Genomic DNA, 26,955 nt, shown 5'->3' with positions numbered 1-26,955 from the left:
CTATTTGTGAATATACACACACATACATATATATATATATATATATGCATATATATGCAGCTTATATCCTCAAGTGGTGAACGAATAAAAGACGAGAATACTGTATACATGATGAATAAATTCAAAAATACTGCTAAAACAGCAAGACCGCACTACACAGCAATGTGCTCACTAATAAGGTGACAACAGCTTTGATAAATGCATTTACACAACAAATGACTTGAAGAGCAAGTCTCAATTTGATGGAAAGGAAAAAGAGAAGGCTTAAGAAATTAGGTCATACTGCCCTGCGAAGACAAAACACAGTAACTGCACACAATCATAACTGAGTTGAGCGAAAAACTAGGCCTAGATTCAGAGAAAACTACACACTGATATCAAATTACAATTTACTCAAACTTTATATCCATTTTTTTTTTTTTTTTTTCAGTTATAGTGTTGCATACTTACTATGTTTTAACTTAGGACAGCATTTTACACAGTGACACGTTCTGATTTAGACATTAAATGTCCTTCAAATCCCTTGTCAGAAAAATACAGAGCATGAGGATGTGCACATAGGATCAATCGCATTAAGCATTTACATAATCAGGCGTTCACCACCGGGAACGACAACTGAGCAACTACTGCAGCATATACACCCCATTTCCCATAATCAAACAAAAAAAGAAAAAGCAAAGAGGAAATACAGTAATCCTGTTTCTTATGGGATTAGTATTCTGATTAAAATCACTTTTGATGACTCCACGTCTGCATATCATGCTCTGAATATACTCCGAGTCCGGTTTTATGGCATCGAGTGTAAGAGTTTGTCTCTGTTCCCCCATTTCTAAACTTCCCATGTCCCCCCCGCCAAGCCCACCCTAACTAGTAATGACTTGCCACATATCTCGTTTTCCCTCGCAAGCCTAGTTCTTATCGTCTTTCTTCTCTTCTTCCTCAGAAGGGTAAGAGTGCCATGTCAGTCGCTCTTCGTAGAATGAGATGACCACCTGCGGGCACTTCACATTGGCCTCTTTGGCTGGAACGAGATCTGCCTCATCAGAGTTTTTCCTGTAGAGAACAGGCAGAGGGGAACACAATTAAATAAGCACTTGAGATAATGTAATTTAGCCCATCATACAGAATGGGGTAAAAAGAAAAAACAGGCATCTGGGTTTTGGCTCAGCCTGTCTAAGGCTACGTTTACACTAGTGCGTTTTCGTTTTAAAATGTTTGCTATGGTTACGCCTGGCGTCCACACTTCACTAGAGTTTTCCACCCTCTAAAATGGAGACTTTTGGAAATGCCGCAGACCCCGTTTAGGTTTGAAAAATCCGGGGTTGTGTTTCAGTGCAGACGGTCCAAAAAAGAGATGAACGAAACGAAGGCATGGCTACCCACATTTGCTCCCTGATCGGGTCTTCTGGATGATTGCATATCCTTTACTGATTCTTCAAGCCCCATATCACATGCGCAAGATTATTAGAGCATTCGGCAACTGTTTACACTCGTACACACATGGCCAGTGTGCATGAAAGGTCATGTGACATCCGTTTTCGGTCGTGTAGTGTGGATGGAGATCTTTTCTGAAACGCAGTGGAAACACCAGTATGGAGGAGGATTGTTTTCATTTTAAAACGGTGTGTTAAAACTAAAACGCACTAGTGTGGACATATGAATGAGGCATTTTTTATGAATGAATGAGGCATTTATATAGCGCTTTCATATGTACTACTGGACACCCAAAGCACTTTACAATCATATCAGGGGATCTCTCCTCAACCACCACCAGTGTGCAGCATCCACTTGGATGATGCGACGGCAGCCACAGTACAAAAAGCAAACGCTATACTTTCACATACAGTTTACTTTTTTTAACAGTTCTATATAATAACGTATTAGATATGACTGCTAAACAGAGACCGTAAACTAATGAAGATGGAGAATGTGAGCGCTGTGATATCAGGCATCTGTTTGTTTGACCAAAGGTGGAAAGTTTATATTATTTATTTTCTAAACTAATTTGAGACTCTAATGGAGCTGAAATTACTAGGGATGCACCAATAGGATTTTAAGATTTTTTGGGGGGGCTGATACCGATTGTAACAAACAATTATTAGCCGATTCCGACACCAAAATTTGTCACTTGCTCTCTTATTTGAACTTTTGTCATTAAAATAGATGTTTTTTTTACTTTGCTGATTTAAAACATGATCAAAACACTATGCATTAAGTTATACTAGCTAGGCTATTGCTGCATCAAATAATTTCCAATGAACATGGATTGGATCCATTTAACATTCAGCAGGCCAACTTAAATACAACAGAACAAAGATACATATGAAGTAAACAGTGCTTTTAGGTAAGTTAAACAGTTTTCAGGTTCAGAAATAAAGTAAACAATTGTAAAATATATGCATATTCTTCACTGCATATTCTAAATTAAAGGTGTTGTTGACAGAAATGCAATATCATATACATAACTATGTTTTCAGTGGTGTATAAAGACCTTACTTAAGGAACAGTTTTGTTTTTATTACCTTAGAATGAGCCATTTCTATCTACATACACCACGGGTCCCCTTACATTGAAATGCGCTGACATGTTTCTACTTCTTCGTGCAAAGAAGCTAGCTAAAGTCAGCCAATAAAACACTGACACAATAATGAACAAGTAACAATAATATTCGCAATAACATATCGTTTTACTGAATTAAGTAAACCTAATTTCTTAATTTATCTTTGTAAAGAAACCTCATTGCTTAACTGGCTACTCTCTGCTGTCTCAGACGACGACAACTTTTCCTGTCAGCCACCGTAACTTCTGTTGGTTGCAATTCGCAACCTCACCACTAGATACTACTAAAAATTACACACTGCACCTTTAAATACATATATTATTATTACATTGAGACGTAGCTAAATTCTACTTTAAACAGTAATATATTTCTGTCAATTACTTTAAGTAAAACTGAACTTATTTTGACGGGTTGCCGTGAAGACTTTCGAGTTTCTGTGTGTTTATGATATGACGATAGATTTTCTCAAATTAAATGGTAAAATGCTCATGAAGTGACTCTGGAGATGAAGTTCATGCATTCATGTCCTCAAAGTGAGATAACACAGTGTCACGCATGCTTCAGTGTGTGTGGTAAATGAAACCGCGCGTCTGCGCCATTCATTCACACAGACACACAGAACATGCAGGATTCATATTTAGTCTTTTTGTGGTTTAATATTCAGACACTAGTTTATATTGCGATTTGATTTAAGTGTACTGACCTACTTTTTTGTTTATTCATCAAAACTTTGACAAATTCCCTGACATTCCGTGTTGTACAGTAAATTCTGTTTTATGACGATTCCGACCACGTTTTTCGCATCGCAGGTATCTTAGGGCCCCATTCATATTAATACTTACGAAAGTTACAAAAGTTATTTAGTGAAGAGTAGGGAGCGGTTTTTGTCTTTTGTTTGATTAACATTAAAAGACAGACAGCAGCACAGCAAGAGTATTATATTAAACCAGCGGTTTGTTATATCAGCCTTATATCGGCCGATACATCAGTGCATCTCTAGAAATTATACACTTCACAAAATCATAAAATCTTAATATTTACATACCATTTCATTAGAAACATGAGCTCGCCACTGGAATCTGTGGCTCCAATGATGCGTTCTGGATCTAACCCCCGTGAAAAGCCTCTCGGCTTGTCTTGCTGCAAAACATTAGGAAATAATTTATTATTCATATGCAGTAAAAGTTTAATCCAAGTAGTCTTCCATACAGGAACATTTTTTCAACTTTCTAATCAGCATGTCTAAATTTTAGTTCTCAAGGACAGGGAAGCAAAAAGGTTGTGCTAAGATTGTCTTGTTAAATCTAAATTCACAGCTATAATTTTATGTATCCTAAATGCACACAATTAAATAATGGTTTCACACTTTCGAATAAGACAACATTTCAGATTGAAATTGATTCACAAAAATATTCTGTTTATAAATAAGATTTCATTTTTTCATTAATCACGTATTTGATAAGCAAACACAAATAAATGCATAAACATTTGCAAGATTTACAAGCTTTTAATGCAACCAAAAAATAAAATAACAAAAAAGTCTGTATGTCAGTTTTTATAAAAATCAACTCTTGGACATAAATTTTCCGAAGTTGAATAAACAGCTAAAAGCACACGACAGATGCATAAATATAAGTATGAGCACAGTTTTATGTATAAAAAGATGTGCATCAAACATGCAATGGGGGTGCGACCGAAATTGTGTTAGAGGTTGCATTGGCGTGACCACTATGTTTCCCAACATCAAATAAAAGCAGAATAAAACTGCGCTACTCATTTGTGCTTCACAGACCGTTCACCAGTTCGGACCAAAAATAGGTCAGCGCAGTGGGGATCCAAAAGCTTCTCGTGGGGTGATCTCAATCACGCAACACCATTACTACGCAGCGCTAGGAGATCCAGTGAAGAAAGCAATTGAATTTGCTACAGAATTAATAATATCGCAGCGAGGTCTAGTCGGAAGCATTTAGATTCGGTAACGAGTTCTCTGGTATAAACCATGGATATCAGATCATATAGTGCTGAAGTGCAAACCAGGAGAAACATTGTGTGTGTCACAAATTAACAAGTTATAGAAGGCTTTAAGTCCACAAATCGGAAACATTCACCATGGATTTAATGTAGTAACTCGGCTCAAAGTGCTCCCAAGCACTTGCTATGGTATTCCGCCATACATTATAGTTATCCACTTTACACACTTAGAAAAGTGCAACGTTTTATTTTGTGTCACCATTCTTGGTCGAGTTACACTACTCGTGTAACTGTATTTAAATAGGGAAAACATGGAGGTGTTTGGTCGCTTCTCTGCTTGGATCCTAATGAATAAACTGGGCTAAGCTAAGTGCTATCAAAGTTTCGCCGCAAGGCAGAGCGATTTAGTGCACGCACTGAGACAAGAGGTATGCATCAACTCGTCTTAGTTAAGGGAATAACAGTTTAATATGAAAAAACGGTGGAGTATCCCTTTAACGATACCCATCCCTACTTTGTGCCCTCATCAAATAGCAAAAGAATTAATTACACAAGTATGTAGTCTGTTTGCGCTGCGTGTTTTTAAAGCAAAGTGTGCACTTTGCTCATGCGTCAGCTTGTGATCTGGTGTTTTACGCGGAATGTAATATCACAGTGTTTCCCCTACAATGTATTCAGCAGCGGCGCAGCGCCACCCCTGGATTTCCATCGCCACTGCAAAATCGTCACATGATCAATTGGTAATACCACGACATTCACTTACACCTAAAAACACTGAGACATGGCGACCGGTGGCGCTGCTAATGCGGTGGCTCTGAATCCACTTGTTGACAAGAAAGGAGGAAAGAGCTACATATGGAAATATTTTCGATTAGGCTAATGTCACATTGCCATAAGGGGCGGAGGGGCCGTTCACATAGCGCGTTTTTTGCGCGTGCAAATCGTTATTTCAAATGTAGGCGCAGCAAGCGTGCTCATTCATGGTTGCATAGCAACGACAGACGCCACGGGAGAGCAAGCGCTTTTGGAAAGGAGAAAGTGGCACGAACTGCGCGCTCCATGAGGACGAGGAAGTATCAACAAATAATTAATTGATTTCTGTTCGGCCGAGCTTTCGATGTTGTTACGGAAAGGCCGAAGCTGATCGGTTGGTTTTTGTCACATGACCTGTTGAGATGAGATGTTTTAATCTCGCCACGTCGCTTATATTATGAGCCGCTTGTGGCGCGCCTACAATTGAAAACGAATTTGCGCGCAAAAAAACTTGATATATGAACAAGTGGACTCAAGTGCGGTTGTATCGGGGTAGTTTTACTAGTAGGCCTACGAGTAACGTTAGCCTACATGAGCACAGTTTCGGACCGACACCCGAGGACTGGTATCAGCCATGGTATCAGCATCGGTCCATGATCCCTATTTATGTCATTCATATCAGTCCGTCAGAAAAGCAGTTCTAGGCTTATTCTTGGCTGGATAACTCTTAGCAGGTTTAAAAAGCCCTTTTAAAATTAAATATGAGCGCAGTTTTGGATTAAATAAAAGTACAGTCAAGTCAAATTCATTAACATTTCTTAATGCGTTATCTAACATCAACACATTGAGTGAACAATATATTTTTACAACATGAATTTTTTTCATGTTATTTAATACAAACAATTAGCCTAATTGTTAATGTTTGTTCACTTCATTCATTGTGCATTAGGGCTGCAACAACTAATCGATTATGAAAATCGTTGTCAAGGAAAGTCATTATCGATTAGTTGGTCTGCTTACGTCACGGGGAGCGTTTACTGGTGATTGGTTGAAACAGGCCAATCATGATGCTCTCCGTCTCTGCGCACTGCCGTGCGCGCGCTACACGGTTTGGAGCCGTTTGGAGCACAGTCTCTTCTGTCCTATGCTTCTGTCTCGCATGCGCGCTCTAGATTCCGGGAGTTTGAACTAATTTGCGGGCATCGGGGAGCCGCATAAGCCACTATCAATATGCGGGAGACTCCCGGAACTTCCGGGAGACTTGGGATGTCTGTATTTTGTCTCGAGCATCAGGTTGAGCAATCAGTTTGCTCGCAACATAAGTGATGGATTAAAATAGCGCTACTGCAGACATAGGTTAAATTAAAACGGTGTTTACAAAGTGAAGCACTAAATATAAAGGCAGTTAATAACAGCAGCAGTAAAAGATTGTTTTTTTAGTCACTGTACTCAGTGGTTTTCAGCGAATGCATGTGCACTAATGCATAATTTTTCCTGTCCTTTTAATCAAGCCTGTTAGCTTGCGGCGTACCTCCATTCCGCTCTCTTTTTATAGCATTTGTCTACTATAAAGTTTTAATTGTTTTTCAAACGCGATTTACTGCGGCTCTACGTTCACACGCTTGTTTTCAGTCTTTCTATATTTATTTGATCAATTTATCCTTATAATTCAATTAATTTTAAATAATTTAATTATATATTTTAGATGTTTTTAGTTTATATCTTCATATCTGAACAACATGTCTGTGTAAATTTGTTTTAACATAAATTGTGTTAAAACATATGTTGGATATCATTTTTTTTTTTTTTTTTTACATTAATCATGGTTGTCAACTTGCCATCAGCAATTATCATTAAAAACAATGCAAATATTGATGTTAGTAAAATTAAATGTGTGGCTTTTGCACTTTTTAAAGTACACTTTTACACATAAATACCCTGATTTGGGGTTTTATTTAGTTATAATAAACAAAAAATTCGAATATACTTTTTATCCGATTAATCGAAAAAATAATCGTCCGATTAATCGATTATCAAAATAATCGTTAGTTGCAGCCCTATTGTGCATTAAATAATGTTAACAGATAAAACTTTGGATTTTAAAAATGTATTAGTAAATTTAAATAATAATTTGTCTGGGTTGTGCCGTTTCATTTTTCCCCTATCAAGAAAATTAACACAAAAGAAAAACATGAATAATCCTGTCTAAAATTATAAAAATGAAGGTTTCTGTTCAGTTCAAGGTACGTGCTGCAATAATCATGCCTTAATTTGTTGATGGTATGTCATTTTTATGTCTCAAAATGTCCATTTCTATCCACAAAACTTGCCAGAAGTCATGGTTTAATTTTTTTTTTATATATCTTCTGGAGGTGCATAACTCTGGGGCGCGCGGCCTGGTAACAACTTCCGGCACAGCACCGCTGCTGGAAAATTTTCTAGGGGAAACACTATCAACAAAAAAAAGGTTTGAGTCCCCTTTAAAGTTCAGGTACAAGTCAGTTCACAGACTTTGTTTAATTTGCACACTGAACATGGGTTGGAGCTCTTAATTTTGAACTCAGTGTAATAGATAGTTGAATTTATGGTCCACCCCCTATAGTCTCATAAAATCCCGTAGTAAACACGGCATATGCCAATTTGTACATAACATTTGTTTAGAAACAACATTTGTAAACCAAAAAGTCTATAAAATATTATTCATCAAATGGAATGATTAAGTCTAACCTCATCTTTCCTCTTTTTAGGCCGGCTGTCTTCTCCACCATCTGTGTCAGATTCTCCTTTCCTCTTTCCGCTAGAATCTTTCTTCTCATCACTTGCAGGTTTATGTTTTAGCATGTACTCTGCAATGAGATCAGGGCAGTCCAGGTTGTCCTCTGGTTCCCATGTGTTGTCTTCTCTAAAGAAAAGGAAATCATTTTTCAATCAATTGACAGATTTGAATACCATCTTTTTCTTTGGAGAAGGGCTGCTCTACTAACCGAAAGCAAAAGTACATATTTATTAGAAAATCATCTTTTCTTTCCGAGTTCTTTATATAATGATAAAATTGGCAACACGTTTGCTAGGAATCCAGTTCCATGCCTTACATGAATGCATTTTAGTGGAAATTAGGGCTGCACGGTTTGGGGAAAATGTCATATTGCGATTATTGAGGTCAATATTGCGATTGCGATATAATAAACAAATTTCATGAGTCAGCTTGCTTGGATCTCAAGGAAAATGCACAAACAGATTAGTGATAATGCTGAAATGTGTATTTCTCAACTCAACTAAATGCAGTGTTTTCAAATTAAAATAATTATTTACTAAATTAAATGACATATTTGCATTACAGCAAACTTGTTATTGTCTCAATAGTATAAAATAAATGGAACAATAAATAAGAACATTTGTATGCTCATGAAAAAGATTTTTTAAATCAAAGTACTCAAATTTGAATCAAATTTTTTGAGATCAAAGTACTCTTGCATCTCAATGATCGCATTACATTTACAGGAACTAGTTTCTCAGCAGCGGCGGAATTTTACTTTACTCTGGTTAGTAGTACTGCGCCGAAAAGTAAACACAGAACAGAAGCGCACTACAGTTGGGACTACCTGTACTACCTCATAAGCATGATGCAACATATGCTTTGTATAAACTCAGTCTGTGGATAATATTTGGTGTAAGTGTATTGTGATTGTCAAAACATTTGGTAACAGAATATTGTTAAGTTTATTGACAACTTGTTACAATGTTTACATGGTACAACGACTGGTAGGCTACTGGTTTTATTATTGCTTGACACAAACTTCACGATTTTAATTCAAATCTTGTGATTTGATTCCGATCTTGATTCAATATCGATTCATTTGGATGAATATTAGGTACAGTAGATACTAGGGCTGTCACAATGTTAGATTTTTCACACCACGGTCATTGTGGCCAAAATAAATCACGATATCGATATATCACGATATCGATATATCGCGATATCTATAGAATCTATGGGGGGGGGGGTTATCAGTCAAATTAAATTTTACTTTGTTTATATAGTTTTTCTTTTTTACCCAAAACATAAGGGTACTGTCTGATAAGCACAAGGCACATGTATCTTTACTTCTTGGGTACTCAATCTATGGCAATTTTTTTGTGAAGGAAGACAAGCCATTTGAGGTTTATCTGGTTTCAAACTGATGCGAAACACTGTTTGAATGTTTCCTGAAGAACTGAAAAGCTCTTAAACCACGATTATGGCCAAAATGATAATCACGATTATTTTGATCAATATTGAGATAACGATTAATAATCATGATTATTTGTTGATTTTAACCAAAACAAATTTTATTGTCACATAGGCTAATTATAACTGCTTTCACATCCATATTGTGCTACATTCCTGCTAATGTACAAATATGTGCATCAAAATAAAATAGACCTCTTCCTCACCAAAATTCAGTGCATCCCCTTAAAGAATAAATAAAAATAAAGAAAATGTAGCAAAACTTCAACAGGGCACTATTTTCCATTTTGTAAATATATTTTAGGAAGCAAAATATAAACTTGCATTGTACGTGCATAATGGATGTGAATAAAACTCAAAATATACAATCAATAAAAACAAATATTCCATAACAGAATGTAACCAAATGAGAACATGTCAAGGCAATACATGTCAAGGCAGAACTATGCACTAAGGAAGTTCGATTAATGGATACAATTCAGAGTCATTGTTATTTGACGCTCAAGGGAAGGAGACACTACAGGTGAATAGGGTAACATTTTTAAATAATAGACATCACCATGAAACTTCCTCAGTTGATTACTTACACAAGTATATAAAAAAAGTATTACAAGTTTTTGAAATTTGTATGTTTAATTATGCAAATTAGGCATTATCTCATTAAATATGCACAATTTTGCATATATTTTCGGTAGATAGATCTGAACATATGATAAAGCCAGGTGCAAAATTATTTTTTTCATTTTGTTTATGCTTTCATTACCTTGGGAATCAAAATATACTGTCCACACCCTTAAAAAAAATCGATTTTCGCCATATTTTTTTTATTAAAATGTCACATAAATCAGGCCAGGAATGATTTATTAACAAATCCCTCTGAAAATATCTTCAGAATACTGCTAAGTGTATAACTGGAGAGTTTGGTGTACATAGGTGCTACATAGGGCGAGATATTTGTAGTGGAGAATGACAAAAAACTCATTTTGCGAAAAAGGCATTTAAAGATTTAAGTAGGGAATTTAATACATTTCTATCGGAAAATATTGCTCAAAAACAGAATAAATGCTCAGGCCCTTAGTAATAATAATATATAATATTTCAAGCTCATGAAAACTGATTATTTAAAAAAATTGCCGAGCACACCTTTGCACTCATGCGGACGCGTCAAGTATAAACAATGTTTACGTTAAACGATATGTTTGTCCCGTTTTAGCCACCGTAGCTTCTTCGAAAATGGAGGGGTGAGCAGTGGGCTGAGCCCTTAGTGCAACCAAACCGCTAGATGCCGCTAAGATCTACACACTGCACCTTTAAACAATAGTTCAAAACAAGACGTTTGTAGTACTGATTATTGGAGTCCATTAATCGAAACTTCCATGCCTCTTATAGTAGTATGTACCAATTTACTAATGCTCGGACACACTCGGTCTCGCTCGCGCAGTTCGCTTTGCTTTTGACCAGTCCGGCGCAAGGGGTCATAATCTATATCTAAAAACTCAACTCTGATTGGCGGAGGCACGTGATCAGACAGTAGTTTACGGAGCGCTAGATTGGCTTTACAAAAAAAATCGTGGGAAGCCAAAATCGTGATTGTCATTAAAATTCGATTAGCTGTGCAGCCCTACTAAACTGACTGGTCTTTTTATTAGCGGTGTAGAAAATTTGCAAACAGCTCTCAGAGAAAATGGGTTGTCATGTCCACACATGCATTTATGCATTTCATAAAATCGCAGCATTTTGCGTCATATAATCGAATAGGCTTTACATCGCGATTGCGATTTGATTAATCGTGCAACACTAGTGGAAATCCAGCTGATATTAGTTACTTACTCTGAGAAGCCCTTCCACTTGAGCAGGAACTCCACTCTGCCCTTCACCACCCGTCTGTCCAGGACTTTCTCCACCACATATTCTTCCTCTTCCTCTACAACCTCCTCCACCTTCTTCTTGTTCAGCTTCTTTCCAGCGGTGGCCGCCAGCTTCTCGTCTGTGGAGAAAGAAGAGGGCAGAAAAGAGGGTCAGTCTTTTCTGTGGGAAAAAAATATTAAGTGTTCAAACAGTTAAAATATGATGCAAGTTAAACTTGAAACAGACACTATGGGGCTGAGCAGAACAAATACAAACAAACAGTGATACTTCAATGGCAGGGGGTTGTGCGCAAAGATTATTTGAAAGGTAGGCCAAGGTCAATAAAGTCTGTTTGCCAACATTAGACAACTTTGCTGTATAGAGCACAGTGTGTCAAAATTAGAGACACTTTGACTGCAGTATAAAACCGCAGCTCTTAATAATAAATTCTTGCTATTGAGACCAAGATCAGTAACTAAATTCATTCAGAATAGTTATCAAAAGATGTTTTAGGGTTTCAGACTCATTGTCCACCACTTAAATAGTTCATACAAAAATCAAAATTATTAAAATAGTCAGTTACTAACCCTCATGTCATCTGAATTATATAACAGTGTAACAGACACACCTTAAGGGAAAGTTCTCCCAAAAATCAAAATTCTGTATGAATTTCTTCTGCTGGACACAAAAGATTATATTTTGAAGAATGTCTGTAACTTAACAGGAAGTCAATGGGGTCCATCAACTGTTTGGTTAGCCATATTCTTCAAAATATCCTCTTTTGTGTTCGGCAGAAGAAAGAAATTCATACAGGTTTAAAACAACACAAGGGTGAGTGAGTACATGACACAAGTTTCATTTTTGGGTGAACTATCCCTTTAAGCTGTTCAAACTTTCACTTGTTAAGAATCAGCATAATCACAATGTCAGCATCACATTCCAAGCAGGGCAGATACCAGTTTGAACTTGAACCACCATAACCACTTGACGCTCATTTCACAACTTCTCAGGTTGTAAACGACCAATTAAAGGGATAGTTCACCCAAAAATGAAAATTAAGTCATTAATTACTCACCCCCATGCTGTACCAACCCCGTAAGACCTTCGTTCATCTTCGGAACACAAATGAAGATATTTTTTATTAAATCTGAGAGCTGGATCACTGCTACATAGGCTTCCTAAGGGAGTGAAACTTGACGGCCCAGAAAGTCATTAAAGAAAATGTTTAAATATTCCATGTGCCTACAGTGGCTCAACTATAAGTTTATCAAGCGACGAGAATACTTTTCGTGCGGGATAAAACAAAAATAACGACTTTATTCGACTATTCCAGACGAGAGTTCAAGAGATTTCCAGGACGCATGCGCGAGAACTGACCTTCTTCTTCTACTACACAGCGCGCGTCTTACAAGCAGAGGAAGACGCGTGCTGTACATAGTAGTAGAAGAAGGTCAGTTCTCGCGCATGCGTCCTGGAAATCTCTTGAACTCTCGTCTCAGGCCCACAAGGAAGCAATGGAATAGTCGAATAAAGTCGTTATGTTTGTTTTATTCCGCACAAAAAGTATTCTCGTCGCTTGATAAACTTATAGTGGAGCCACTGTAGGCACATGGAATATTTAAACATTTTCTTTAATGACTTTCTGGGCCGTCAAGTGTCACTCCCTTAGGAAGCCTATGTAGCAGTGATCCAGCTCTCAGATTTAATCAAAAATATCTTCATTTGTGTTCCGAAGATGAACGAAGGTCTTACGGGGTTGGTACAGCATGGGGGTGAGTAATTAATGACTTAATTTTCATTTTTGGGTGAACTAACCCTTTAATCGAAAGACAATGGCATCAAATATTTTGGGGTCAATAAGATTTTTTTTTATTACTGTTTTTGAAAGAAGTCTCTTATGCTCATCAAGGCTGCATATATTTGTTTAAAATACATTAAAAATATTGTGAAATATTAAATATATTTCAAAATGTAATTTATTCTGGTTAGGGATGCACCGATCCACATTTTTTCACTTCCGATCCGATCCCGATACCTGAATTTGGATATCGGCCGATACCGATTCTATTTCCGATACCAGAGCTGTGTTTGCTTTACTATTATTATTATCATTATTGTTGATTTTATATGATGCTGAAATAAACTCCTCTCAACAGGCAAGTATGATATGTACGTATCTATGCGTGTATGTCCTAAAAGGCAACTTTAGGTAAGTATGAGGCCAGAAAAACAGGAAATCCTGTTAACAGGAAAAATCCCATTCTGAAAGCAAATATGCAACTGCAAGGGTTTCAAATTGATTGTCATGTCAAATATAAGAAAAGTGCAAGTGTAAACATCTTACACACACACTATCAATAAAACAGTTTGCATCAACAGCAAAAAAAAACAAGTACACTGGCTCTTTTAGCATCAACAAATCAAGGTTTTAAAATGTAAAATATTAGAAATATAAGAAAAGTGCAATAGTCCAACATTTTCGTAGGCTATTCGTGATTCAGCTGCTCTGAATTGTCAAAACACCATTCAAACTCTATTCAAACTTCTTGCTACAGATGCGAAAAACGCAGATTTTTTTTATGACGGACGAAAGTTTCAGTGGCAGTATGCAAGCGTGATTGACATAACGTGAGGTCGTATTTATTTTTTAACGTGCGAAAATTTCGGACTCCGTGTGCAAGGGCCTTAACACACACACACACACACACACACACACACACACACACTCTATCATTCTGCCCACTGGCTAAAAAATCCTCGTGCTCTTTAACGTGGTGCTTTTTTAAATGTTTGATTGCGTTCGTTGTGTTGACCGACGCGAGGGAGCTTCCACCTCTCTGAATTACAGCTTTGCAAACATTGCATTTTGCTGTCTTGCTCCGCGGTGTTTCCAGAGTGAAGTATTTCCACACAGCGGACATAATGCTGCTCAATGCTTTCCTGCTAGCTGGCTGCAAACTGCGGAATGGATTTTCTGAGCGGAGGCGTGTCTCATGACTCTGTGTCTATTTGAGCCGCGCCTCCGTTCAGGAAATCCATTCCACAGTTTGCAGCCAGCTAGCAGACTAGCCGGCGGGAATCAATTTTGGAGTCATTTCAGCAGACAACGTTAAAGCGCAAACATGGCTCATGGATATCGGATATCTCCGCAGGTTGGATCGGGAAAATCCGATACGTGAATTTACGCTGGTATCGGTCCCGATACCGATACTGGATCGGATCGGCCCCATCCCTAATTCTGGTGATGGTGAAGCTGAATTTACAGCATAATTTCTTAAGTGTTCAAGTGAATGATTCTTCAGAAATTATTTTGATATGATGATTTTATGCTTAAGAAATATTTATTGTTATTATCTATGTTGAAAAACAGTTGTGCTGCTTTATATTTTTGTGAAAATATTGATAATTACTTCAGGATTATTTGATGAATAGGAAGCTTACAAAACAGCATTTAATATAAATCTTTTGTAACATTACAAATTTCTTTACTGTCAATTTCGATCAATCCTTGCTGAATAAAAGCATGAATTTCTTTAAACAAATAATAAAAAAAAATCTTACTGACCTCAAACTCTTGAACAGTAATTCATATTTTGTGAACAAAATAGAAATTTTATGAAAATGTAATTTGTCATCATCAAAACATTAGACTATAATATCTGGATTTTATCAGTATCAGAGGCAATTCAACTCCCTAAATATCAACATCCATTACACGATTGAATACACCACAGTAGTTAATAGCTAGTGTGGAGAACAAATGTGCAAACTAATCAACCACAAATAAGGGTAATGCAGCCTAAAATTTCAGTAACATTTTACAATTTGGTCTCATTTGTTAACGTATGAGTCAATGCATTAGCCATGAACAGCAATTATAAATCCTTGTTAATGTTAGTTACTAAAAATACAAGTTAGTTAGTTCACAGTGCATTAACTAATGTTAACAGATACAACTTGCCAGTTAGAATACTACAATTCAATTAGTAATAAACCTGATTTTAAAAATGTTACAAACAAATGAGACCTTAATGTAAAATGCTTCCCAAATTTCTTCACTTTGAAACGCTCATTCTGTCTTTAGTGCACCAGACCAGAATCGTACCTCTGACCTTATAAATCACCTCTATTAGTCAGTGACAAATAATAGTTCACATGGCAGATGAAACAGCGGTCATGAAAACAGACAGTTACCAACAACCTGTGATTCAATAATAAAAAAAATCATTTCAAGGCTTGTTTATAAGACCGAAACAACGTCTGGAAATAAACCCTCCTTCCCACACATTTGAAAGAAAAATAACAGTGAAGGAGAAAGTTGTGAGACACCTTCGGTGACGCTGGGAGCATCACTGGCTGTCTCTGTTGGTTGGCTCATGCTCGTCATGAAGGGGGGAGGCTCTGCGGAACCTTCCGGTTCCCTGTCAACGTCAACAGTGCTGAACAGAGTGAAAGTGAGGATTAGACGGGATGAGGGGAGGGGTCAGGTGATATCAGGGAAAGAACAACAAGGCAGGAAATAAAATTATACAGCACCGCGGATAACAGTTTGCTGGCTCTAACAAATACAGAATTTCATAGTGCACAGCTCCCTCTGAATCGCTTTGTAATTCAAAAAACATTTATTACATGTGTGCATTTTGGGTTGATCTTACAAAAATGCATCCAGGTCAGACTGAAAATATCTTGTATAATGAAACCTATATTTTTAGGACGATTAGGTTTTTTGTGATATTTTCATTAGGGCTGGGTTAAAAATATTGATTTCACGATTTTCCTTCGTTCTAATTTTGATTAACCAATATCGATTCTTAAATCCAAAGAATCGATCTTTTAGGCCGCATTTCATGGTTGAGGTAGTGATGGGTCAATCATGAACGATTCATTCATTTTGAACAAATCTTTAATATGACTCAGGAACAATGAGTTGCCTCAGAGAGTGATTCGTTCATTTTGTGTTGACTGCGCATGCGCAACATGCCATAGATTCTGTACAGGAAACAGAAATGATTATTTCACCTCTCGAGTCGAGTCGTATGTTCTTTTGTCACGTGACCGCTGTATTGGATACAAAAATTAGTCAATTCCCAAGCTTCCTTACAAAAGCGCATAGTTAACTTACGTGTTTTTTTTTTACAGTTTTGAAGCATTGATGCATTTTTGGACTCAATTTCTAATCATTTATAAATTTGTGTCATGATGGTTCTTTTCCATAACTTGTGATGAACCAACAAATCGGACGGTGACCTAATCATTTCTGTTTCAGGTACAGCATAGCTTCAGCCTTTGGGGATGTGACGAGACAAAAGAGCGAACGACTAGGGAGGTGAGGTGAACTAATGGCGCTTTTCCACTGCGTGGTACGACTCGGCACGGCTCGGTTCGCTTTTCCACTGCAGTTCTGCTTCAAAGTGGGTGGGATTATAGTCTGACTGTTATGGTTTATCCGCTCCTCGGCAACCAACGAGAGGAACGTCTGCACTTCGTCCACTGACCACGATTCAGCCATTTATTTTTTGGAAGTTTTCTTTCTTTCTTCAAGCTAGTCAAAGTAGTTTTAAAACAGGTGCTACAGCGGTGACTGTTGCTGGCTATTTAAATCTAGCGGGTTTGATGTCTCACAAATACAATGACGCTGGTAGTGACGATTCTGTCTGACCAATCAGTGATCTGCAGTGTGTTCACGTCACATTTTAGTATCGGTACGGTACGCTTGGAACCTCAACAGAGGTGGTACCATTTAAAGCGAGCCGTACCGTACCGTACCGTACCATGCAATGCAGTGGAAAAGCGCCACAAGTGAGCCGTGCCGAGCCGTACCGTTAGGGGTGGGAGAAAAAATTCTTGTTGTTATATTAGTTATATTAGTTTAACATTCTTAACATACAACTGTTTTAATAAAAACAAATTAATTTGTAATTATTTTTTAAAAAGTACTTAATTACTTATGTAAACTAATGAATTAATAATTTGGAAGGTAGATAAAGAATCGTTCTGGAATCGGATCGTGACTCCCAGAATCGGAATCGGATCGGATCGTGAGGTGACCAAAGATTCCCACCCCTACGTACCGTACCATGCAATGCAGTGGAAAAGCGCCACAAGTGAGCCGTGCCGAGCCGTACCGTACCATGCAATGGAAAAGCGCCAAAGCATGCCGTACCGAACCGTACCATGCAGTGGAAAAGCGCCATAACATACTGCATAGCCTGAACACCCAGCTATGCAGTGAGCAATGAATTAATCATTTCTGTTTCTCATAACTTGGCCTTGGCTGCATAATAGTTTAGTCTTACTCTAAATGTGATCAACATTTGAGTAAGTTGATGGCAATTCACTCATTGCATTGTAGTTAGTAGTGTTGTCAAAAATATCGATATTTCGATAAATATCGATACTGAAAATATCTGAACGGTACCAATACTAATTTCCCGAAGTATCGATACTAGCCGAGCGGTCACTTTCACTTCTCTCCAAAGGCGCGTTGACAAACACCACACGTGACGCACTCGTCTCATTCGCTCTGGTTAAATAGCAAAAGTGAAGTGAATGGAAAGATTGCGAAGGTGGCGCCCCCGCGACCGGCTTTGGTTGATTGATAAAGAACACCGCGATCGGGCATGTCGGAGAATAGCGCGCACACGCATAAAAAACACACCGCGAGCAGGCATGTCGGAGAATACGCGGACACGCGCTTCACACTGTGAGCGTGCTGCGGGCACCCAAAAGATGGTTTGACTATCAATAATCCCTAACATCACTAGGGATGGCCCGATACCGATACTGGCATCGGGCCGATACTGTCCTAATACCAGAGGCGGACAGAGTACAGAGCTTTGTTACTTGAGTAAAAGTACAGATACCCCTTGCTAAATTTTACTCAAGTACAAGTAAAAGTACTACATTCAGATGTCTACTTAAGTAAAAGTACTAAAGTACTTGTTTTTAAAAGTACTTGAGTATCAAGAGTACAAGAGTAAATTTTCTAAATATTGCATTACTAATCTACTGCCACAGTGCTTACATTTATGCACAGAAACGTCCTACATGGAGTTATGAAAAATGTCAATGTTAATACCTTGGAGAATGTAAAAGGAATTGAAAGTAAAATCAAGTCATTTTCATCTTTTTACCATGTTGCTTTATTTAATTAAATTAAATTTTTGGGGGGTCCCATCTTAAATGCGGGGACAACACACACACACACACACCACATGTAAGGGTGGCGCTGCCAATAAAGCACCTAAAAGCTGTCACAAAGAACCGGCAAAAGGAATGATTATGAATATGTAAAATATAGCAAGGAGATATTTTAATTGTTTATTAATAAACACTTGTTAATAAACAAGTGTTTTCTTTGTCAGTGTCGGCTAAGATGAAGTTGACGATGCTGACTCGCGATCTTCAGTAGTGAACGCGCCAGAGAGAAATGCACATTTCATACGGATTACATAAGCAGAGAGCAGTCTGTAGTCTGTTTTCTTTCGTTTTGAATTTTTCTGTTTAAAAGTAGACATGTCTGTGAGAGGCAAGTAGGCTACCTTATACACTGAGTTTCGGTTCATTTATGAGACGAGATCCAGTTCACGTGCCGGCGCCTCCGTTTCTTATCTATCGTCTGCTATTTACTTCTTATTTATTAAACCCAGGCAATTGGTTGATGAAACATTGATTAAAATTAAGATACAATTAATGCAAAACGAAATTCAGGTTAAAGAAAGGTTTTGTGTTTTCTGTTTGATGTCTCTGTGAAAGTTTTAAAGCATTTTTTATGCCGCTTTCAGAGCGCTCACGTCCGTAACGGAGAACACGTCCATAACATTGTTTTTTCCTCATAAATGCAAACCCGAAAAATAAAATAAAACAAAATTAATATTTTATGTACTGTGGAGACTGAGCGCCAACCCTTCTTCATTCGCTGGGTAGTAGCCTACTTTGGTTTGCGCAGTGTAATTCACATAATCAGTAAAAATATATTTTGCCTCCTAAAGTTTTTTTTTAAGAAATCAGAAATCCCTCGTGGCTACGCCACTGCCACGTCTGTGTTAAACACACCACATACTCAAGAACATCAAACCAAATGCTTGGCTTACATTAAAGTAACAACAGATAGCTTTTGCTCTCGGGGTCCCCCTACAGTTGGGAAACAGTATTGTCCTCTACTACTGTCGTAAACTTTGTCATCCTACATGCACGTGCAATTGTTGACAACCAGGATAGCCCTGAACACTGTAGGAGGAGGTCACATGCAGGTGTTCTGCTTGCGTCGCATGTGAAATGTCTTCATCCCAGGTACAGTGGCATATATTTCAGCATGTCATATGAATATAATTTCATGGGTTTTATTTTTTTTCTAACGACAAATGATCGCGATGCTCACGTTTACAAGCCAGCGTCATTATAGTAGCCTAGTCTATTGGTTACCGTTTTACTGGATCTATATGATACTTCAATGCAATGTTTGAGTGGTTGATAATAACCATATATCGTCAATATTATAATATCAAGCTACCATAAATGAATCTGCAAATTTTACAAATCGATTTGCATTATAGCTTGAGGCAAGACAAATAAACAAATATCACAGACATGTTAGGTATCCTAAAATATGATTTTATTAATAATCTTCCTCCTTTCTTTGTACATGTTGAGTAGACTACACTTTTTGGGTCAAACATTTGCTATTTGCATTTCATCGATTGCAAAGTTCAAATCAGAACGAGAATACTAGCGATAGCTAACCATCAAAAACTAGAATATCGTTTACTAGCTACCAGATTGATAATTCGCTACTACTCTAGCGAATTAGAGAGGTTAGAGAGAGGCATTCTTTTTTCGATGGAGGGTTCGATGCTCCCTGCACACGCAAGGTCTCTCGCTCGCTTTCTCTCTCTGCCGTCCGCGCGCGTTGGAGCACAGTCTCTGTCTCGCGTGCGCGCTCGCTCTAGATTCCGGGAGATTTGAACTAATTTGCCGTATAACTTGTCGATCACGAGTGGCTCAACAGGTAGATCTATAGATAAACTCATCTTTCAGGGATTTGACCGACCGGGTTGACAATTTAGCGTGAGAAACCGGGGGTGTGGCGTACGTGTGAGCGTGTGAAACCAATCAAATGCGGGTGTCTCACGGCCAATGCGTGAGAGTTGGCAGCTCTGCAATGTTGATCCTCGTTCTGCCTTTAACGCGATCACTTTCTCTTTTTCTCTTTTTGCTTTGCTCCGATAAAACCTTTGCTTTCTTGTTTTTCTGTGCTGCTTCGGCCATGACTATAACATTTGGCTCGCAAGTCCGATTTTAAGGAAGTGGGGGTGGTGGTGGAAGTGACGTATATGCCGTAAAGCAGTCGAATTTTGTAGTTCTCTTTGTTCGCCGGTTACTACCCGAAACCCGAAGTTTAAAAGTACGATTAAAAACGCTACAGACCCCGTCAGGCTATGGCAGACGTGTCATTCAACCTATTGTAAGTCGATGTACCATCACAAGAGACTTGGAAATATATTATGAAGGTTGAAAAGTTACCTGTTGTTACTTTAATGTGTAATATAAAATCTGACCATGGAGTTGACTTTGGCGGAAAGCTGGAAGTGATTGCTGATAGGCTGTCCCAATCAGTGGCGCCTGCACAATCCAATCACGTTTGAGAGGGAAACAACAAATTGAGGGTTTCCGAGATTTTTCTTTTTTTTTTTAACTTTTTTTTTTTTTTACTCGGGTACTCACGGTTATGGATAGAAATGTATTGGAGTAAAGAGTACAATATTTGCCTCTCAAATGTACTTGAGTAAAGTCATAAGTACTCCCCAAAAATGATACTCGAGTAAAGTACAGATCCCTCAAAATTGTACTTAAGTACTGTACTCAAGTAAATGTACTCCGTTACTGTCCGGCTCTGCCTAATACACTCGTACTCATAAAAATTCGCCGATACCACGCACCGATACCACATACATTTTGCAAAACGAAACTGGCCGCCGCGAGAGCTTTGTCGAGGTGAACTGAGGCATAGGAAAGTATAATGTCGGCGGTTTGGGCTCATTTCAAGATAAGGGATGATGACAACAGCAAGGCAGACTGTGAGTTATGTTCAGCTAAGGTGTCGAGAGGAGGGAAAGAAAGTACATCGTTTAACACCAGCAATCTAATTAAACATCTGAAGACGCATCATAGATCTGATGGCCGAGCGCGCGCGCGGGCGGTAATGCACTCACTCTGTGTGTGCGGGTTACGGGAGAATAAAACGATTCGCGGGACTCCCGCAAACTAGAAATATCTATGAATAAAACATAAAAACTAAAAGATTTGTATTCATCTCTTGCAGAAAAGCAACAAGAACAACTACAACAAAATAGAAACGATTTACAGGACAGAGTTTCTATTCATAACATGGTTACAGCGTTGAGCGATGTAGCCAATCACAGACATATGTGTTGATTTCTGGAACGCAATGGCCAATCAGAAGCATTTAAGATAGACTCCCCTCACCGCTCAAAACGGACTTTTTTGTTCAGTGCTGAATTCTGTATGCTGGCAAATCCTCTAATTATAACAAACAAAGTGTGGATATTATGAAAGATTGATTGTGCAGTCAGCTTCATTGATAATAACAGAGATGTGTGAGATCGCGATGAACTGTCAGCTTTTAGGATTTATTAAGGGAGCGCACTTTGCGCGCATTCAGTCATGCCAGACCATGCACGCAGTAGCCTGCTTGCTTTTATGTTAAATTAACAGTGGTTTGTGTGTTAATACATTTATTATTTTACTAATTTTTATTTATTTTTAGACTTGTTAAAACAAGCAGAGAAGAAAATAAAAAGTCTTCTAACCTGTGTTCTAAAATAGTCGTCTTCTTTTCTGGGAGCCTATTACTTTTGCGGTAGAAATATCGGTATCGGTACTCGGTATCGGCAAGTACACAAATGTAAATACTCGTATCGGTTTGAAAAAAAAAGGTATCGGGCCATCCCTAAACATCACTCATTTTTTTTAATTATTTCATAGGTGATAACAGACTTAAGGAACAGGCTCCAGGGGTACCATTTAGCAGCATATATGCTCAGCATCAGGGGTGTTTGTTATTTGGACAGACCTGCCCCCACTGCTAAAAAAATCCTAAAAGAAACACTGTAACTCTTCTGAAACATTAACCAAGATGGCCTAGTATTGTTGTTGATATGAGTCTGTGTTGTCTAGTATTTTCACCGTTTTCTTAAAGTTAACATAATCTGACTGAGGAATCTTAGACAAGTAAATATTGTTGTGGTCAAATGTAAATTAGCTTGTGCCTATTTAACTTTATTCAAAAATTATTATTTAATTCTGCAATTTTCCTTCATTAGCGATTATCATCAATGTGATTACACAGATACTAATTAAACTAAACAGCAATGGCATCTCTGAATTCAATAATGAAATGCCTTTAACTGAAAATTGAATGTTTAATCTTATTATTATACATTACTGACACTCTATCCTCCAATTTGATACTGTTAAGTGCTTTTTTGTTACAGTATATTTTAATCTTTGATAACAGTAGGTAATAAAAATACAACGGATCATGTAAGCTCTGGTCCAATTAAAAAATATTAACAAATAGAACTCGGGACATTTTTGTTCATGTAAAATATACCTCATTGTCATGTTCTAGACTTGTTATATTTAGCTTTAAATACAAAAAATACCCCCTTAATATTGTGGCAATTTTTTTCTCTGTGGTATCGAATATCGATATTTTTCAAGGTATCGTATCGAAGTTAGAAATTCTAGTATCGTGACAACACTAGTTGTTAGGAATTTACACAACACAAGGAAGCTTGATTTCAATCTTTGCATTAAAATTGAAAAAAGTAGCACAAAATAAATACAATAGAATAAAGATACCAATAAAAAGAAAAGTTTTTAGATAAGTCTAACACTAGTATTCAGAAAGTAATCAAATGTAAAATAACACTGGGTAGTATTTTAGTCCTGACTAAAAAAACAAAAATTAATGACAGCCATGACTGCTGTCACTTTAATGATATGACGCAGCGCCTGAAAATAGCCCCCAGCTCTATTGACGGAAGGTAGCCTATTTTCAGGCGCTGCGTCATGTCATATCATTACGCCTGCTGCTCTCATGGTACGGCAGTAAAGTTTCTTGATTATTACGCAGGAATGAGAGTATAGTTCCTAGCCATATCAGCCTAAAAAAATCGCAACTTTACATCTTCCGTCGGTCTTAGTGCACGATGTAACTACAGAAGAGTCAAGTTTTAAATTGGAAAAATATCAAAACACTTTGGTGATTTTTGTTTGAGAACTGCTAATGGTCTTGTCCACTTCAATGATGTATGCTAAGCTATGCTAAAAGTGGTACCGCCAGAACCGGAGATCGGCTGAATGGATTCAAAAACGGTAAAACTCAACAGTTTAACTCTGGGGGAGTTGTAAAATGAGCCTATTTCCAAAAAAAGTGGAGTATCCCTTTAAAGATGGCGTCAATTTCAAACCAATTCGAGCCCGACTCAGGCCCTGACAATGTTAAAGAACAAGAGGATCATGCAGAACGGGATTTCATGCACAGACTTTGCAAGCACGGATTTCACAGGACGCTTCAGAGTGATATGTTTTTTGTAATTTTCTTAAACATTATAGATACGATGTTATGCACCATTTAATCAAGGTATTTGTTGGAAAACTAAAGGTAATACAAACAGTAATCGGTAACAAAACCATGGTTAATTTTCCTAAGTCCAAACGAGCAGTTATCTGTAGGCTAGTTCTTGAAAAGGGGATTCTGTTAAATAAAATATCTCTCTTTGGAGTGGACTTTGAGCTTTGTAACCTTGCAGATCCTTTTTATGCTCTAACAGCAACATAACACACTAACTAAAGTTGAAAAAGCATAATAGGACCCCTTTAATAGTTTGTTTTTTGTAATTTTTGTCAATTTGGGGAAAAATGTACTCAATTGTGACTCAACGTCATGAAAAAAAAAAATCAACAGCAACAGGTTGCACTGTTACTCATTTAAATCGAAATAAAAAAAGATTTAAATCTCAACACAAATCCCTGGCTTGAAGTTCGTAAGTTTGCATACCATATCTTGTGGCAAACGACCTGCAAAGTTGTCTATTTTAACGATGTCTTTACTAACTTTTCTGGGATGGCAGATATCGATTACCTTGCAGCCTAGAGTGAGCCAGCTCTCAGATTTCACCAAAAATATCTTAATTTGTGTTCTGAAGATGAACGAAAGTCTTACGGGGTTGGAACAACACGAGGGCGATGAAATTACTGAAAGAATTTTCATTTTTGGGTGAACTATCCCTTTAACAGATGCTTTAACAGAAACACGTGTTTTGCTTTTATGGGGCTATCAGCAAACAGTCACCAGGCTGAAGCACTGAGATGTTACCTAAAAAGGGCGTAAAAACAGAAAAACCTAACAAATTAAGGTCCAAGCCAAGAGCATGGGACACTTTTAGAAAAAAATTAAATCGCATTAATGTAACGTTAATCATTTTTCTTCTTACCACTTGATCTCATCTCTTCACTTATAAATAAAAGCAGATCAAATGCATAATTATTGTATTTATATTTTTATTATAAACTTTGTGAGGACCAGCCGCGCGAAGAAAAACACTCGATTCAACTTCCGACGTGCACGCGCCGACGCCTTGCCAGAATGTTCGGCCCATTTCCCTTCAAGCTGCAATAGCATCAACGACGAGCCAGGGAGGCCAAGTGTTACATTTTAAGGTAGCAATGCAACTGAGCAAACTCCATGTAGATCTCTTAAAAAAATAAATGAAGAAAAATAAAAGGGGAGATAGTGTTCCCGAGTTTAACGCCAGGCGTGCGTGTGCGAGAAAGGCGTTTCTGTCTCTCGCGGAGATGGGTGGCTGGACTGACCCTTTTGCCCGTACAATTTTAGGTCCAAAAGCTACCATGACACCAACAACGTTTAAGCTGTCCGATAAATACATGCACAAAACGTTCCAATGCACATTTTTTTAACCGTATAAACCCCAAAATGGCCCTAAAACCCGAGACACCGACTAGCCTTGTGGCTAATGCTGCAGAAGCATGGTCGCTCACTTCTCCATGTTGACCTCGATCCGAGTAGAAAACTAACCAAAATGTCTCAAAATATGACTAGATATTATTCAAGAGCAATTAGTTGCTTAGAGTACTCAAAACATTTGCCAGTTAATTATAAAAGAAATCACAGTCCTTAATACAAACATAGTCAGTCATATTATAGTATGTTTCACAATCTGCATGCAGCGCCACTTACCTGTGAATTACGGAATTAAGGGCGAAATAACACCAAACAAGGTGGTTTCCTGCAGATAGAGCGGCTTTAAGTGTCGACAAACGTTTGAAATCTGTCGATTGAGGAAAGAGTTTGTTATTATTTTATCGAGGTTCCTTGACTGGTCAGACAAAAGGTACACGCAAGCTAGCTGCCTGCCTCCAGCAACCCGCCAATTCCGACGGAAAGTACGTGCCTCTGACCGTACACGAGTGGTGCACCCTGGGAGTTGTAGTTTTACGTGCGCACTTGAAAGAGGAAAATGTGTTTGTTGTTCCTCGGTACACTTCGAAGATGCCTTTAAATATCATAATGTTTATTCAAAATTTCAATATTTAACTGCCTAAAAACTTTTTCCTAATAATTGTGTTACTGAAAAAACAAAAACCTGACATTCTTTAGAGATTTTGCAAGAACTTATGGAGGTCAGGTTCTTCAGAGAACAGACCTCCTTGATGACGCGTTTTAACGGTCACATCGTAAATCCGGTGAAGTTTTGTTTAATTAAAAAAAAATTGTTTCATGTATGTAGGCTACAACACTAGGCTACTTTGTATTATATTACCTTTCCATCACATTTAAAACCAAAACTATGCTGTGAGTGTGTTCTAATACAGAGTTTATCTTTTGTTATTTGAGCAAATGGGAACACGAAAAAATATTAAATGTAGGCAGAGGTGTAACTGTTAGTGGTAAAAAAAGAGGTGGGTAAACTATAAATTCTGGTGGACCACGACGTGGTCACCCGGTAAGGTGGGCCACTGCCTACCGGTGTATGTGTATCTCCTGATGACATTGCTATATAGAGAGGGCTCGACATTAAGCCCTTTCATACGCTTAATCTGTCATTCACTTGTCCGAGTAAAAAAGTTTCTCGTCCGGATTTTTTATTTTATTTTATTTTTTTTGTGTTAATTTATTCTGAAACAATATTCTCATCAGTGTTCAATCAGCTTTGATATTTGAATCAGCATATTGTAATATCTGCACCTTTAAATGGCATCCCCTCCCCCAATCTTATTAAATGTATGCTTCATCTTTCATTTTAAATTCCTAAATTTGATCAATAAATTCAATTATTTCGAATAATAAGACACTATAGGGCTGATAAAATTAAATAATTTGCACTGAAAAATTACAATTGCATAAAATAATGTTATGAAATTGATTTAAATTTACAAATAAGAAACGTTGGAAAGAATGATCTACTTTTAAACATAACACGAAACCGCCAGTAGGTGGCGGCAGGCGGCCGTCTTAATGAGTGAGTCATTGATTCATTCATTCAAACGA

General features: G+C 37.7%; 1 protein-coding gene across 1 annotated transcript; it reads right to left on the bottom strand.

Moving 5' to 3' along the window:
• Positions 1 to 699: 699 nt before the first annotated feature.
• On the bottom strand, positions 700 to 25,862 carry cbx1a (chromobox homolog 1a (HP1 beta homolog Drosophila)). Its single transcript, XM_056234649.1, has 6 exons — positions 25,645 to 25,862; positions 15,690 to 15,799; positions 11,343 to 11,499; positions 8,012 to 8,186; positions 3,606 to 3,700; positions 700 to 1,053 (listed from the first exon to the last, which is right to left on the bottom strand). The coding sequence occupies exons 2-6, from the start codon at positions 15,745 to 15,747 to the stop codon at positions 909 to 911; spliced, it is 630 nt and encodes a 209-aa protein (XP_056090624.1). The 5' UTR covers positions 15,748 to 15,799; positions 25,645 to 25,862; the 3' UTR covers positions 700 to 908.
• Between the last annotated feature and the right edge of the window lie 1,093 nt (positions 25,863 to 26,955).

Source organism: Rhinichthys klamathensis, unplaced genomic scaffold (genome assembly GCF_029890125.1).
Source record: "Rhinichthys klamathensis goyatoka isolate OS25496 unplaced genomic scaffold, OSU_Roscu_1.1 h1tg000401l_1, whole genome shotgun sequence".
Lineage (NCBI taxonomy): Eukaryota > Metazoa > Chordata > Actinopteri > Cypriniformes > Leuciscidae > Rhinichthys > Rhinichthys klamathensis.
This window is presented reverse-complemented; position numbering and strand designations above follow the sequence as displayed.

Coding starts and splice junctions, on each gene's coding strand:
- cbx1a (XM_056234649.1), bottom strand. CDS start 15,747: ATGACGAGCATGAGCCAACCAACAGAGACAGCCAGTGATGCTCCCAGC. Junction 8,187..11,342: donor AAGTGGAAGGGCTTCTCAGA/GTAAGTAACTAA, acceptor CCTTTTCTTTAG/AGAAGACAACACATGGGAAC. Junction 1,054..3,605: donor CTCATGTTTCTAATGAAATG/GTATGTAAATAT, acceptor TGTTCTCTACAG/GAAAAACTCTGATGAGGCAG.